Below are 15,226 nucleotides of genomic sequence, written 5' to 3'. Positions count from 1 at the left end.
CACTCTATACTACACAGCGCAGCGGGGCATTAGAACTAGACAGCTTCATGGGAGATGTGACACTGGGGTGGTTAAGTGACACACACCGAGAGTTCCGCTGCGCTCCTTTCGAAATAGATGAAGTCTGGGAGGCGATAATGCAGATGAAATTTGGTAAAACATCTGGCCTCGATGGCATCCCTGTCGAATTTTACAAAAAAGATATATATATCATGGCTCCTGTTCTTAAAGAACTCTATGAGAACGCCTTTTAAGTCGGCATACTCCCACCAATTATGAGAGAGGCGCTTATTACCTCTCTGTTGAAGCCCGGCAAGTCCCAGGATTTCTGTGACTCATATAGACCCTTATCGCTCATAAATTGGGACGCTAAAATATTGGCCAAGCTTATTGCTAACTGGCTAACACTGCTGCTGGACAAACTTGTCCTCCCAGACCAGTCGGGATTTGTCTCCGGGCGTGCCACTACTCATAATCTCCGCACCCTCTTCTCCTTGCTCCAGACTGTATCTCCCGAATTCCCATTAGCGTCGGAATTCCTCAATGCTACTAAAGCATTCGACTTGGTGGAATGGGATTACCTCTTCGGGGTGCCTCAGCGGATGGGCTTCCCTCCTTTGTTCATTTCTTGGATACGCTTATTGTATCATAAACCCACGGCTAAGGTTCTAATTAATGGTCATCTATCGACTGCATTCCCCATATCACGGGGTACTCGGCAGGGATGCCCGCTGTCCCCCCTCTTATTTGCCATTGCGGTAGAGCCACTGGCATCCAGGTTGCGTCAGCACCATCAAGATAAGGCATTCTGTTGCTATCTACATCAAATTCAGCTGTCTCTCTATGCATATGACATTGCCCTGAATGTGATATACCCCCAACAGAACATTAATCCTCTGCTGCGAGAATTCTTTGTATTTGGTAGGTTATCCGGGGTGCATATTAACTGGGGTAAATCACAAGTGTTTCCTCTGACTTCTGCAGTCACTAGATTTGCTCTGGACTACCCACTGGAATGGTGTGATACTGACCTTCGCTATTTTGGGATACAACTCTCTAGGGACAGGGAAGAATTGCTCCATCTATACTATGGTACAGCTATACATCGCCTTACTAGCAATGTCACTCGCTGGATCTCCCTACCTCTCTCGTTTACTGGCCGTGCCTCCCTGCACTTTTTATACCTTTTTATGAACATACCCTATCATCCTGGTCGATACTTTTTTTTAACTCTTTGTTCCGAACTACTTAGGCTACTCTGGGGCGGCAAGCAACCATGGCTCAAATGGTCCACACTCACGAGGCCTTATGCACAGGGTGGTTTTGACATTCTGGATTTTTAACTTTATTTTTTCTGTGCACAGGCATTTTACGCTTACTACTGGATTCACCCCCCCGCTACATGCCACAGGTGGCTGCAGAGCACTGGCTCGCTGATCCCATCCCATTGGATGGAATACATGCTCCTTGGCGCACCCGCGATACACCACCCACCACTGTCACAAGTACTGTGGATGCATGGCATTGCATTACAGACCTTCTTGGCTCCCCCCGCTGTATCCCTCGCGACTTCCCATCTCCTATCATCCCTGCATGCCCCTACTGCAGGAGCGTGGCTGTCATCAATTGTGCGCACGAACCAAGATTACTACGTGGGGTGATCTCTTTCGCAATGGCCTAATCTGCACCTCAGATCAGCTTCTCCAGGAGAGTCAACCCTCGCCCCTCGACACCTTCCTTTATGTCCGTCTGCGGCAGGGAATTCGCTCTGTTTTCCCGGGATTCCCGCAGGAACCCACAAGTTTCGCCCCTCTGCATCAGATGCTAGGATCCACTGATGGCAAACACTTAGTATCCCGGCTTTATCATAGTATACACTCACAATACACAGGATCCCCTGGTCAAGCCCGCACACATTGGAGTATGGAACTGGGAAGGGAGATAACTGATGAACAATCGGAATACTGCTGTCTCCAAACCTCACGAATTTCTGCTAGTTGTAGATTACGTGTAATACACTATAAATTCCTACAACGCCTTTACTACACGCCCGTCAAAGTTTAGAACTCTATGAGAACGCCTTGTAAGTCGGCATACTCCCACCAATTATGAGAGCGGCGCTTATTACCTCTCTGTTGAAGCCCGGCAAGTCCCAGGATTTCTGTGACTCATATAGACCCTTATCGCTCATAAATTGCAACGCTAAAATATTGGCCAAGCTTATTGCTAACCGGCTAACACTGCTGCTGGACAAACTTGTCCTCCCAGACCAGTCGGGATTTGTCTCCGGGCGTGCCACTACTCATAATCTCCGCACCCTCTTCTCCTCGCTCCAGAATGTATCTCCCGAATTCCCATTAGCGTCGGTATTCCTCGATGCTACTAAAGCATTCGACTTGGTGGAATGGGATTACCTCTTCGGGGTGCCTCAGCGGATGGGCTTCCCTCCTTTGTTCATTTCTTGGATACGCTTATTGTATCATAAACCCACGGCTAAGGTACTAATTAATGGTCATCTATCGACTGCATTCCCCATATCACGGGGTACTCGGCAGGGATGCCCGCTGTCCCCCCCCTCCTATTTGCCATTGCGGTAGAGCCACTGGCATCCAGGTTGCGTCAGCACCATCAATATAAGGCATTCCGTTGCTATCTACTTCAAATTCAGCTGTCTCTCTATGCATATGACATTACAACGCCTTTACTACACGCCCGTCAAAAAGTTTAGATTCAACCTTGCGAACAATGACTGCTGTGAGAGATGTAAACGACCGGGAGCAGGGTTCCTACATCTAGCGTGGGAATGCCCAAAAATACAGGAATATTGGGTACTAGTCTTTGACGCTCTTGGGAAAATTACAAATGTCCTCTTGGAAAGTGATCCATTACTGGCGCTACTGGGCAACACTGAAAAGCTCCCTAAGCCATATCGCAAATTCATTGCCACATCACTGTTGTTGGCCTAACGTAGAGTGGCTTGTAGGTGGGGTAGGGGATGAGCCCCAAATTTCAAGGAGTGGCTAGAGGATTTAGTCTACTGCCAGGGACAGTTGACAACATGTGCTGAAACATTCCCACGGACTGCTAGGCCTAAGGATATTTGGGGCTCTCTCCAGAGCTATCTCTTAACACAAGACATGGAGAGATCAGACTCTTCCCTTGTGGGGCATGATGGTTGATGACAGCAATATCACTTATTTTCACGGTTGTCCGCTACCCCCACCCCATTACCTATGATACCGGACAATCACTAATGCAAATAGTTATATTCCATGGACCTGCAAATAGTTATATTCCATGGACCCGCAATTAGTCATTTCTACTCCATATGTCGGAACATGTGCACTATGTGTTATGTGGAAAATGTGTTATGAGTTGTCCGTCAGGAGCGTCCTCCTGATGTCTTGGGGGTCAAGTTGTCGTATTACACCTGAGTGTTTTTCTCTTACTGTACTGATGTAATACCAAGACTTTATTCACCTGCTGTAATCGCTATGCTTCGCTCTTCTTATATCTATTTTGGAACGAGATTAGCTCACTGTGCAAACATTTATGTATACCTGTACTATGGTTATTAGAAGCTGTAATGTATGTTACATATGATGGAAAATGTAAATAACATTTACAAAAAAAAACAATAATCAGCAAATCAACATTCTAGACAGAAAAGCTCCACCACATGAGTTCAGCATTGCAATACAAAAATGCAATGGGAACTGCAAAATAACAAAAATAAAAGCCTAGGGCCAGATTTACTAACCGTTCTCTCAATGCAGTGCTGCAAGACAACTTCCTTGCTGCATTGTGTGAAAGGAAAAAAGCAGAAATGTGCCTTATTTATTTGGAAATGGCGCACTTCTGCTCTCTCATAATGCTGCTGTAATTCAGGCAGCCTAGCACCAAAGCAAGCACCCACGCACCATCCTTGCACGACAGCACTACAAGCAGAACTGTTTTTGTGCAATAAGGAATACCTTCCTGCACAAAAACAATTCCTTGAGCATTTCCTCTTTCTAAGTGTGCTGCAGAATGCAGCACATATATTAAAAGTAAACAGCAAGGAGAAAGAAATATTTTTCTCCTTGTTACGCCAACCTCTGGGAGGCGTAGTGATTTCATGCAATCCCAGGTACCCAAACCTTTGTAAATCTGGGATTGCGTGAAACCCAATGATGTATGCACAGGAACACCCATGCTTCACCCATGGACCACCTCTCAGAAAAAAATGTAGAGCAATGTAGTGCAAGCCACTGCGTTGCCTTACATTTCTTTACAAAGCCACGCAAGGCGGAGAAAATGGCCCCTTGCGTGGCTTTGCAAATCTCTACTAGAATTTTGCAGCCTTGCTGCGCCATGACACATAAGGTTAGTAAGTATGGCACTATGGACCTAATCATGAGTTGCTCATTATATTCTGACCTGTGTGTAAATGCTATTTACGAATGGGCCGGAATAATGAGTTTTAAAGGTATTTAATGCATCCTAGTGGGCCTGCAGCACTGATTGTGCCACACTAAAGTAGCTCATCAAACATGTCTCAGGTCGACCACTGCACAGCTTGTATGTGCAGTTTTACTGACATTTCGATTTAGCATTTAAATCCCCTTGTCAAGCTTTAAGCCCCCCTTTTATCACATATAAGATACCCCTAAGGTATGTCCCAGGCAGCCTCTAGGGTAGGGTGCTGTGAAGTAAAAGGCAGGACACATACTTTTTAGTTTTACATGCCCTCGTTTTTCACTACTGTGAGGCCTACCCCTCTAATAGGTTAATGTTGGGGATTACTTGATACACCTATTAAGTAAAATTCTCTGCTCTTAAACCCTGTCTGCCTCTGCCTGCCTCCAATACATGTCTAGGTTTTGTTATGCTGGGCTTTGTGCATTCCATCCTAGACAGTCACACACAAAGGGAGCTGAGGTGTGTGATTCCTGAGCTAAATGGGTGGGAGGAGCCGACACTTGCACCTGAATAGGGCTGTGCCTGACCCCACAAAAAGAGCTGCATACCGCCCTTTAGTGTGTCTGGAGTCTGGGCAGAGAAGGAAGAATCCGGTGTGCACTTAAAAGGACCCTTCTAGAAGCTTCTACCAACTTCCAGAACCAGGACCGCAAAGTATAAATACTGAGCCCCAGACACCACCACTATAGTACACTTCTGGACCTGTGGATATGCTGCCAGGAAGAAGGACTGCTGTGCTGCTGAAGGACTGCTACTCTGTTGTGCTGAATTGCATGCTGCTCCCGAGAAGGCCTGGACTTTCACCATTTGAACCTAGAGTGAGTCAAAGGGCTGGACTGCTTGCCTCCTGTTTTTGAAGTCTCAGGGTCATTAAAGACTACCTGCAGCTCTCCATCCACCACCTAAACTCTGCCCACTGTGCGTCCTACCCTTTCCTGAGGTGCCTCCTCTAATCTAGAGCCTCAGAAGTGGGTTTCTGTGCTGTTCTGCTGAAAAACTCACTAAGTCCCTACTTTGCGCTGGTCAGCACAGATGCATTTGCTCTCGTGGGAGCTCTATGATGATGCACTGCCTTTATTGCTGTAGCTCGATAACAATGCAGGGACCCGACTGTTCGGCACCAACGCATCATCTACAATCCTTCAGATCAATGATGATGCACTGCCTCCACCGCTCCTCTCAGCCTCTCCTCGACATTGACGCTTGTTCTCCAAGAAGATACTGTTTTAGCGGGGGCTGCGTGGCCTCTGTATTTGACCCACGCTCAATCGCAGTCGGCTTGACTTTTCAGATTTGACCTGGTCCACCATGGCGTCAAGTAACTTCTTAGCGCTACTGAATTTTAAGCACTAGATTTAAGATATTCTTAAAAAATTCATAACTCCGATTCAATTTATTGGATTTTGGCCATTTTGATCTGGTTTTGTTCAGAAACTCAAGCTCCATTTGACTAACTAGGTGTGGGTTATTTTTGTGTGGTATTTTCACTGTTGCATAATCACTTTACACATTGCCTCTTAAGTTAATCCTGCCTGCTCTGTGCCAAGATGAGATCAACCCGGGGATAGCTGTAGCTCAAACCACCCGTGAGCATAAGGATTCAAATGACCACATGGAAGGTTGTACAAGCAAGACAATTATTAGGACCTGTAGCTCCCAGTCAATAGCCAGCGTAGAAAGGCTCAATGGGAGAGAAATAAAAATAGTCTCCTGGAACATTGCAAGCCTATCCACCAAATTTAAGAATGAGCAATGGCTCCTATATATAAGGGAATTTCAGATAATATGTTTGCAATAAACATGGGAACCAGCAAACAATTTCTTCCTAGAGGGATATAAAACCATTTGCCCGACGCACAAGGCAGCTTCAGGGAGAGCAAGGGGAGGGCTGATTATATTTATAGACTTTTCATTACAGTGAAGATGGTCAGATTTGGCTTGGGACTCAAAGGGTGGTCAGGGACTCACATTTTTACAAGTTATTTCGTACAAACTTTTATAATAAGACGTCACATGCACAGGGGTTCCGCCAGTCTGTATGAACTGAATACCAGACTCACTCAGACACAGGAGCTAGGGCAGATGGCGCTACAGTTTGTTTTAGTGGGCGACTTTAATTGCCACTTGTGCCCAAATTTGAGGGTATCTCATGGGGACTGGTCATCTTGTACGCTCCACGATGGTGCACACATGGAACACACAAAGGAGGGAAGGGAACTCAGTGGTCAATTAGATATGCATGGGCTAACACATACGATGGACCTAATTGTTGTCAAACAGGGTAAAACGGTTCACCCCACCTTTAAGGGAAGAGGGTGTGTCTCATTTATTGACTACATCTTTGTTTGTCTCACTACAAAGCTGTGTATCTAGTTTTAATATCGGGTACAGCGCCTGTAGTGACCATAATCCTCTGGCCGTACTCCTTTTTGACGCATGTAGCCACCCAGCACCCCAAAGATTAGGAGGGGTTTGTGGTCAGGGCTAGGGATCAAGGTAAGAGGCTGCGTTGGACACAGGTCAATGGCGAGCCCTTTTATAGCTCCCTCTTTAAAGAAGGCGAGCAGGTTATCTTGAAGTGCTTAGATTTTATAGTGGAAGGGGCGGAACTAGTTGAGGATTTCAGGAGTGTCGCACAAACAGTTGATAGCTTACTAAGAGCTCCAGCTCATGTGGTCAAAATGGACACCCCAAGATGCTTTGACCCACAATGCTCACAGGCCTTCAGAGAGTTGACAGCTGCCCTAAAGATTTCACCAAGAGACAGGGACCGGGTGGCTTCATGCGTAAAAAATATGAGCAAGCTGTAAAGGGACGCAAGGGTCAATTGCAACAGCAGGCCTGGGGAGACTTTACAGAGGCAATGGCATTAAAGGACTCTACTGCTTTTTGGATAGTCATAAATAAGCCCTTTTTCATGATGCAAACAAACCTGGGTTAAGTAATAACATCCTGCTGACGCAATAGCATGATCACTTCCAAGGGCTTTATAATTATCATCCAAGTTCGGACAAGACACAGGAGCAGAACTTGGAACAGAACATGCCCCCACTTGCATTTTCCCTGGGCGAGGTGAATACAGGAATCAAGGGCTTAACCAGGAATAAGGCCCCAAGCCCAGATGGGATCCCACCAGACCTTTTCATAAGTAATGTGGATTTATGGGCGCCCCTCCTAACAAGGGTCATAAATGCAGCAGTGGACACAGAAATGCCGGCATCATGGTCCACTGCTACAATCATCCCTATTTTTAAGAAAGGTAATAAGGACAGCCCACAATGTTATCGTCCGATTTCTCTTATTGATGTGTCAGCGAAGGTTTTAGGGCGGGTGGTTTTAAGTCGGCTGACAGATTGGGCAGAGGAGCATCAAGTTATATGCCCAATTTGGTTTCAGACCAGGGACATCTACCACTGATTAATGCCTCAATGTATATCTCATTACAGCCAAATACACAGTGGTCAACCAAGGGAAGATGTATTTGGTATTTATGGAACTGACTACGGCTTTTGACAGAGTAAACCGTGGAAAACTATGGGCAATTATGGGCGGGCTCGGGGTGGATCTGGGGCTCATTAACATCTTAAAGTCCTTACATCTTAACACCACGGCTGCGCTCAGATATAACCAGGAGGGAAAGATAACAGAATCCTTTAAGTGTTCTAGTGGGGTCAGAAAGGGTTGCATATTAGCACCCTTTCTGTTCCCCCTATATATAAATGGTCTTGATCATGCAATGGATACCATACATGCAGATACTCCCAGGATAGGTACCCACGGGATTCCCGTTCTGCTTTATGCAGACAATGCTTGCACCCCTTAGGATCTGCAGCTCCTAATAGACGTTTGTGTGTCATTTATGGAGAATTTGGACTTGTCACCCAATCTCGCAAAATCCTATGTTATGGAGGTGGCGAAGAAGCCAGGTAGATCCTATAACTACAAAATCGGTTTTCATTGCCCAGGCAAGGTACAGTCCTTTTCATATCTGGGGATATTATTTGATGGCCGATTACATTTTAAATATTTATTGGAAGAGAAGTGCCGAGCTATGACTAGGTGTACTGGATCAATAACAAATTTTGCACACATGCTAGGACGCTGGACCCTAGAGCAGATTTAAAAATGATATAGCTCTATCTGCTGTGCTAAAGTGCTATACGGAAGTGAGGTATGGGGATTTATTGAGGCTAAGAAACTGCAAGTCGAAGAGAACGTGTAATTTAGACGCCTGTAAAAAGTCCCCCAGAGCACGCCAGCATATTTTATTCATGAAGAATTGGTTGTCAGATATATTACTGACATGATGGCAGTTAAACCCCTAGCCTGTTGGTTAAAGATCTGGGCAAATGAGGAGGCGGCATTAAGCAGGCTGGTTATACAAGACCGTCTTTCCCTCGATCATGGGCTCAAAATCCCTTGGCTAAGATATGTGAAGGAGTCCTTTGAGAAAATGGGATGTGCAGATTTATTCTCCAATCCTTCTAATAGGAGTATGCAGGAAAGGGCCGTGGTCAAGGATAGTTTTTTTAAGTATTCTTTGACACTCCGTGAGGACAGAGGATACCCTTCATTTCGTTTTTCTATGCCCATTTTATTCATATCCCAGAAGCCTTTTCTTGAAGGGCCTCCTAAAGCAAGCCAGGTTCAGACAAGCTCGTGTGGCTCTGTTATTTTTAAAATTGGCCTCAGATGCTTTAACACTTTTTTGTATTACTAATTTTTTAAGGGCTGCATTTAGATTAAGGATTACAAGGGATGGAGAAAGCCCATTGACCTTCCACTTGCCACTCTTTTATACTGTTTTACATTTTTTGTAACTTTTGCCATGGCGTGCTAAAGGCCCATATCAGGTTTGAAGATGAATTCAATGGATGAGGGACATGAAATATGTGATGAGCAATCTCCTTATTTATTTGTTGAAGCCGTGCTATGTAGAATTTAGAATGCTGAACTTTTCTATAATGCTTGTACTTGTAACCTTTTCCATTTTTATACATTGTATCTGTTATGGTATTTTTATATGCCGAATAAAGATTGTATTATTATTATTGTTAATCCTTCCTGCTCTGTGCCAAGCTACTAGAGGGTGAGCACTGGTTAAATTAGGGTGCATATTTGACTTACCCTGTCTAGAGTGGTGGCCCCTACTTTAACCCGTTGCGTGCTGCCGTCGGCCGTTGGCCAATGCGGCCCCGCCCACCTTTTAGAACGCCCGCACTGCGCTAAAATAACAGTCGCAGTTAATGCGTTAACAGGGGCATACCTATGCCAACTAGATACCCCATTTCTGATATTTGGAAAATGTAAGTATCTCAAAGAGGAGTTATATTTTTGTGTAAAGCCCTGTCTGCAAATGTTAATAGAGAAGGCCTTGCATCAAAACCCATTGGTGGTTGAATGGGAATGCCTATGTACAACCCATGGTATGCCCAGGTGATGTATTACTTTAGGACTTCTTTTCAGCACAAATAAAGTTTGTGCTGGAAATTAAATACAAAGTAAGCATTTTATTTATTAGTCTGCATCACTTTAGTGATGCAAACCCAGAGCAAAATGTTAGTAAATTAGCCCCCCCTAGTCCTTCAGCTGGAGGATTCTGCAAGTTGATCTTCCCTCAGAGCTAAGGATACCTCACAATGCAAAACACCATTGATCTCTGTGTTGCCCTTCACCCAAACCTATCCCTGAAATGCTTTCCTTAAAATGGCACACCATATCCATGGCCCAATCATAGCTCAGCTCTCTTGATCTTTCTACTTAAGATGTATGTTCTTCTAGCCAAGGGCATCATTACCTACATCACCCTGAACCCATCAGTTGTGGTACCTTACTATTTTGGCAGAATATTTTCTCACATATATATCTATAGTATAGCAACAATAGTTTTGTAAACAAAATTTAGGGCGTGATCCTATTTCTATGTAGGAAATTCTAACATTCACCTATCCAACAATGCCTTGGTTTTAGACCGTGCAATTGTCACTTACATGCGGCTATCGACTTCCTTCCCAATTCTCCTCCTAACAGCCTATTGTGAACCTTCAAATTAAATGACGGAGAAGGAGGCTTCATCCCCTATATTTCGGACACTTGTTATGTTGATGATGCTAGATATTGGGAGACCTTATCTATGAAAGCTGAGCATAAAAACCATAAGTGACTACATAATGAGGTCAGTAACAGAGCAGAGATGGCAAAAAAGTGTTTGCAGTACAGAAGACGAAAGTATAGAAACAGCCTTTGAGCTCGAACTTTCTAATTAATTCACTGATGAAAAATCCTTTAAGAATTACACATTTTTCGACACAATACATTTAACAATGTTGCCAACGTCTAAAGACAGGCATATATAACTAATCTTTCACAAATAGCATTGAACATTCAATTCACAATCAATAAGGAGGTGCTTACCTGCAAGAACCTTTATCACTAATGCATTTAGAGAATGTCCCCAGTTAAAAATGAACCTCCTGTTAACAAAATGAAACAACAAGTGTGGATTAGACCTCATATTTCTTACAATGAAGGGACAACATATTCCATACTTAATTAAGATATACATACATAGCTTTCTAGTGAAAACCGAAAGACTCAAGTCTGTGATGACGTTTATTGGATTTGCTAAAAACTATATGGTAAGACTGTTTTTCTTAATCTCCCACCAGCTACTTTGTCAGATAGCAGGAACATGGAAGGCAGGACGCAGCTTTTGCTAGTAGTGGCATAGAGGCCAATGACACAAAGGCATTTACAGAGCTTATGGCATTCATGTTGGGCCCTAGGCAGCACTACACTGCTTCATATTTCTCTTTCTTGTTCCAGAAAGAAAGTAGAGAAAGTACTACCACGGAGTATTATGAAGGTTGAAAAGCATAGATCATACGAAAGGGTTGAAAATATCCCCACTGTTAAACACAACTGGTTACCCTCAGGGACATTCTTAGAAACTCCCCTCCAGTCTTGTCTTCTGCCTGTGTATGAAATATAATACAGACCTTTCCTCCTTACTATGAGAGGGATAGACACAGTCTCTACCTTCTTCACTTCCATGCTCTTTCTCTTCTGCTTGTACCCAGACAGAATGTAAAAGACTGCAGCTTCATACCAGTCATAATTTCATGAGTAAAAAAGACCTGTTTGCATTCCCTGGGGCAAGAATATTGTTCTAAATGTATTCATATTCACATTATCTCACAGGCAACTTCAGAGAACAGAAGGATTCTTTGTTTCTTCATTTTGGAGATCCTCATACATTGCCTGAACTTTTCCTCATTCATTCCTTATCACTTTTGTTGCGGAAACCAATGAATAGGATCAAACCTACATATACGTGCCCCATGCGCATTTTATCCTCATTCATTTTCCTTTTCAGTCGATATCAAATTTATACTACTCGCCTTGTCAATCCCAGGTAATCTGCCAGCCAACTAGCTACAAAGGGCCATGGATTTGGCAGTTTGTGTCCACAATCGATAGCCTGAATTTTCATGATATGCAGGGTTTTGACTCTGAAAGATAGCTCTTTCTGCAGGGTCTCTGATGTGTATCATTTTGGTGGTATCCCGATGGTCCCCACTTTGATGTTGTTTTAGGTTGTGGTTTATTTCTTTCAAGACTCTCATTACCTTTCCAAGTTACTGACCTCTCACTTTATACAATGAGCTACATAGTGCTGTGAGTTACCATTTAGTTTCGACTTCTGTTCAATCCGTGCTAATACCTCCACTCTGTGTGGCCTTCCTGTAACCAGGGTGGGATATGATGTTGTTTCATTTCACCTCTTTTTAATTCACACCTCCAAGCATGTCTCATCCTCTGTCTAAAGCAACCCCCTGTCATCCAGAAGTCCTTCACATGTAGAATAATTTCTACAGTGGCCACCTCAGTTGGCAACAGTGACCTCTTCCTATATCTCTAGTGAGCCTTGAGCTACACGTTAAAGTTCCACTGAACGGTGGGAAGTTTGCTTCATTGTTTCCAGACACTTCCTCCATTTGTCACTAGTCTACTCATCGGTTTGGTTCTCTGGGGTTCCATTTTTCTGCAACAGCACCCACAACAAAACCCTTAATGTTGGAGTGACAGCATGGCTGCTGGTGGCAACCATTTTATGCTCCAAAATACAATGCACTTACCACAATGGTTAGAGAGTTGGAGGTATTATTATTTATTTTAGAATCAGTACTATTCTCCTGGACATTGCTGTGTGTCATTATTGAGTGCCTTAAAATTAGTTATTGAATGCTAGTGGAGGGAAGACGTGCCCAAATACAATTAGCTCGGGGGGTGGGACTAACCAGCTGGCTCCACCATTGTGTGATTGGGCCACCTGGATCAAACTGCCCAAAGGTAAGGTAGTGGGATTCCAACACTGGGGAATGCCATGGCTACCTACGGCCTATATGCACAGAGAATAAATGCTGATGCTCATCCATACTGTTGTTACACCATATGATTGTGTTAAATTACTCCTTTTTCTGAAACCTTGGGTTGAGGAGGAAAGCAATCTGTAATCCTATTTCGTACGATGAATTCAACGAAAATCAAACACTGCTTCTCTCTGGGGCGTTTTTAATGCAGATTAAGGCTGACATATCAGGGATGGTAACACTTCATCTGATAATTATGAACACCATTGTGCACTGTATTTTGTTAGACTTGTTATTACTAACCCATTCCAAGTTCCATACCTTGAAATGCACAATAACATAGTAGTAACACTACATATTTTCACTATTTAAATGAAGGAGAATCAGAGGAATTAATGAAAACTTTTTTGTATTGTGTAAATGAGGGAGAGAACTCTTAAAGGAGAAGATTGTTATATAAAATAAATAATTAACGGGCACATGCATCAAGGTAGGCTTTTGCGATTCCTTATTTGCGATTATTACGGAATCGCAATTAAGGAATCACAAAAGCCTATGTATGTAGGAACCGCTATACAAATAGCGATTCCTAAACATTCCTTAATTGTGACTTGCAAATTGTGAGTCGCAAATAAGGAATGCCTTCCCATTCATCCCTATGGGTCTAGAGGTCCATGGGAATGAATGGGAGATTGCATGCGCAATTTCAGGGGTGCAAGGGTGTCAAAATGACACCCTGTTACACCCCTGAAATTGATCAGTGCACAAATTTGCGCACACACATGTCTAAAGGTCATGTGTGTGTGTAACCTACGACTTTCAAAAATGCACTTTAGTGCATTTTTCAAAGTTTTTGCAAATTACCATGAAGTTCAACTACATGGTAATTTGCGTCTCCCTTGTAGCGAAATCGCTACTTCAAAGTGGTTCTTGCATTGCATTTAAGGAATGGCAAAATGCGATTCCTTAAATGCAGTTGCAATTTGAGAACTTGCAATTAATTGTGAATTCTCAAATTGCGAATGCCTTGGCCCTTCATGCATCGCAAATGCCCTTTTTGCAGGCGCAAACGGGCGATTTTTGCGAATCACACCCTTTGCACTCGCAAAAATGGTTGATGTATGTACCTGCAAGTGCATTATAATGGATGAGAGTGAGATTTTTCCATTAATTTGAGTTGGGGGGCACCTCAGGGTGACTGGGCACCCATAGAAAAAGTATTAAAAATTCAGTTTGAGAATGTTAAGAACAATCATTTCCAATAAAGTATATTGTAAGACTTTTGAAAATCTGAATAATATAACACAGAACTTGCTCCGGAATGTTCATACAGCTCATACGTTCTCAGCATTTTGCTTGCAAATTCTCGTTGTCTTACTTTTCTGTGAGATGACCATGCTTCATTGCTTGCTTACTTGTTTTTGTTTTTGACTTTTCTTCTTATGTATTCATGAACAATCTTTGTTTTAATAGTTCAAACCACAGCAATTACGCTGAATGATTTTCACATGTGATTCCTTTTCATGGCTAATCTTAAAAATTATATGTACGTATTTGACCATCATGAAACTGAATCCTTTTCATGTATAATTATTTTTCTTTAAATTTTTTATTGTGCAGAGCATGAGTATGCCAATGATAATAAATAACGGAATTTAAAAACAGCATTTGATCAGAACATACAAATCATGAATAAAACCAATACAGTGAAAGTGCAAGATAAGTGCAAAGAAGCATATTGCAACCATAATCTGACAGCATACCCGTTTTTCGAAAGTGCTTAAATTTATATCCCAACTTTTTACAAACATGCAATTCTAACTCGCTTCAGTGCTAAAGTGGCTAAAGTACACAACCTATCCTTTACCAGGCAAAATCGCTCCACGGGATGTACTTTTGCTTTTTTTTTTAGATATTAAGCCCAGCCCTAAAATTTAGTTAAGCCCAGCCCTAAAATTTAGTTAACCCTACCTAAAATATCGATAAAAATGTTTGCCATCGTAGTTTCAAGATTCACTAAGTATTTCCAAACCACAGTAAACTTTTTTGTAGTGCCCACCCGCCTTGCATGTGCTTCTTCGAAAATCCTGGTTCGTTTCATCTTGTTTAGTCACCTCGCATATGAGGTGCTTCCGTCAACCTCCAATTCAGGAGAATTAGGGAGCGAGCAACGAGGGAGGAAATAGCTATAAACGTTTCCTCCGCTTTTGTCAAGTTTGCCCTAAATTTGGTAATGCTAAAGAGGGCTACCTCAGCCTCTGGATCTACCCTCTTCTGGATCCTCTGGTTTATGGCCGAAAAAAACTTAACCCAGAATAGTCCTAGACTTGGACATGTAAAGGATATATGCAGCCAAGCCCCTTCCCCTTCAGCCTGACAGCGAAAGCATCTAT

General features: G+C 43.1%; 1 protein-coding gene across 4 annotated transcripts in view; it reads right to left on the bottom strand.

The window, feature by feature from the left end:
- LOC144755443 (putative ferric-chelate reductase 1) overlaps positions 1-15,226 on the bottom strand; it is a 552,454-nt gene that overhangs the window by 61,112 nt on the left and 476,116 nt on the right. For all 4 annotated transcript variants that reach the window (XM_078644381.1, XM_078644371.1, XM_078644398.1 and 1 more), the window contains one exon: positions 10,876-10,934. In XM_078644381.1, coding sequence (XP_078500507.1) covers positions 10,876-10,934 — 59 coding nt within the window. The remainder of the gene's footprint in view (positions 1-10,875; positions 10,935-15,226) is intronic.

Source organism: Lissotriton helveticus, chromosome 1_1, assembly GCF_964261635.1.
Source record: "Lissotriton helveticus chromosome 1_1, aLisHel1.1, whole genome shotgun sequence".
Taxonomy (NCBI): Eukaryota; Metazoa; Chordata; class Amphibia; order Caudata; family Salamandridae; genus Lissotriton; species Lissotriton helveticus.
Note: the sequence above shows the minus strand (reverse complement) of the source record. Positions and strands in the feature narration are given on the sequence as shown.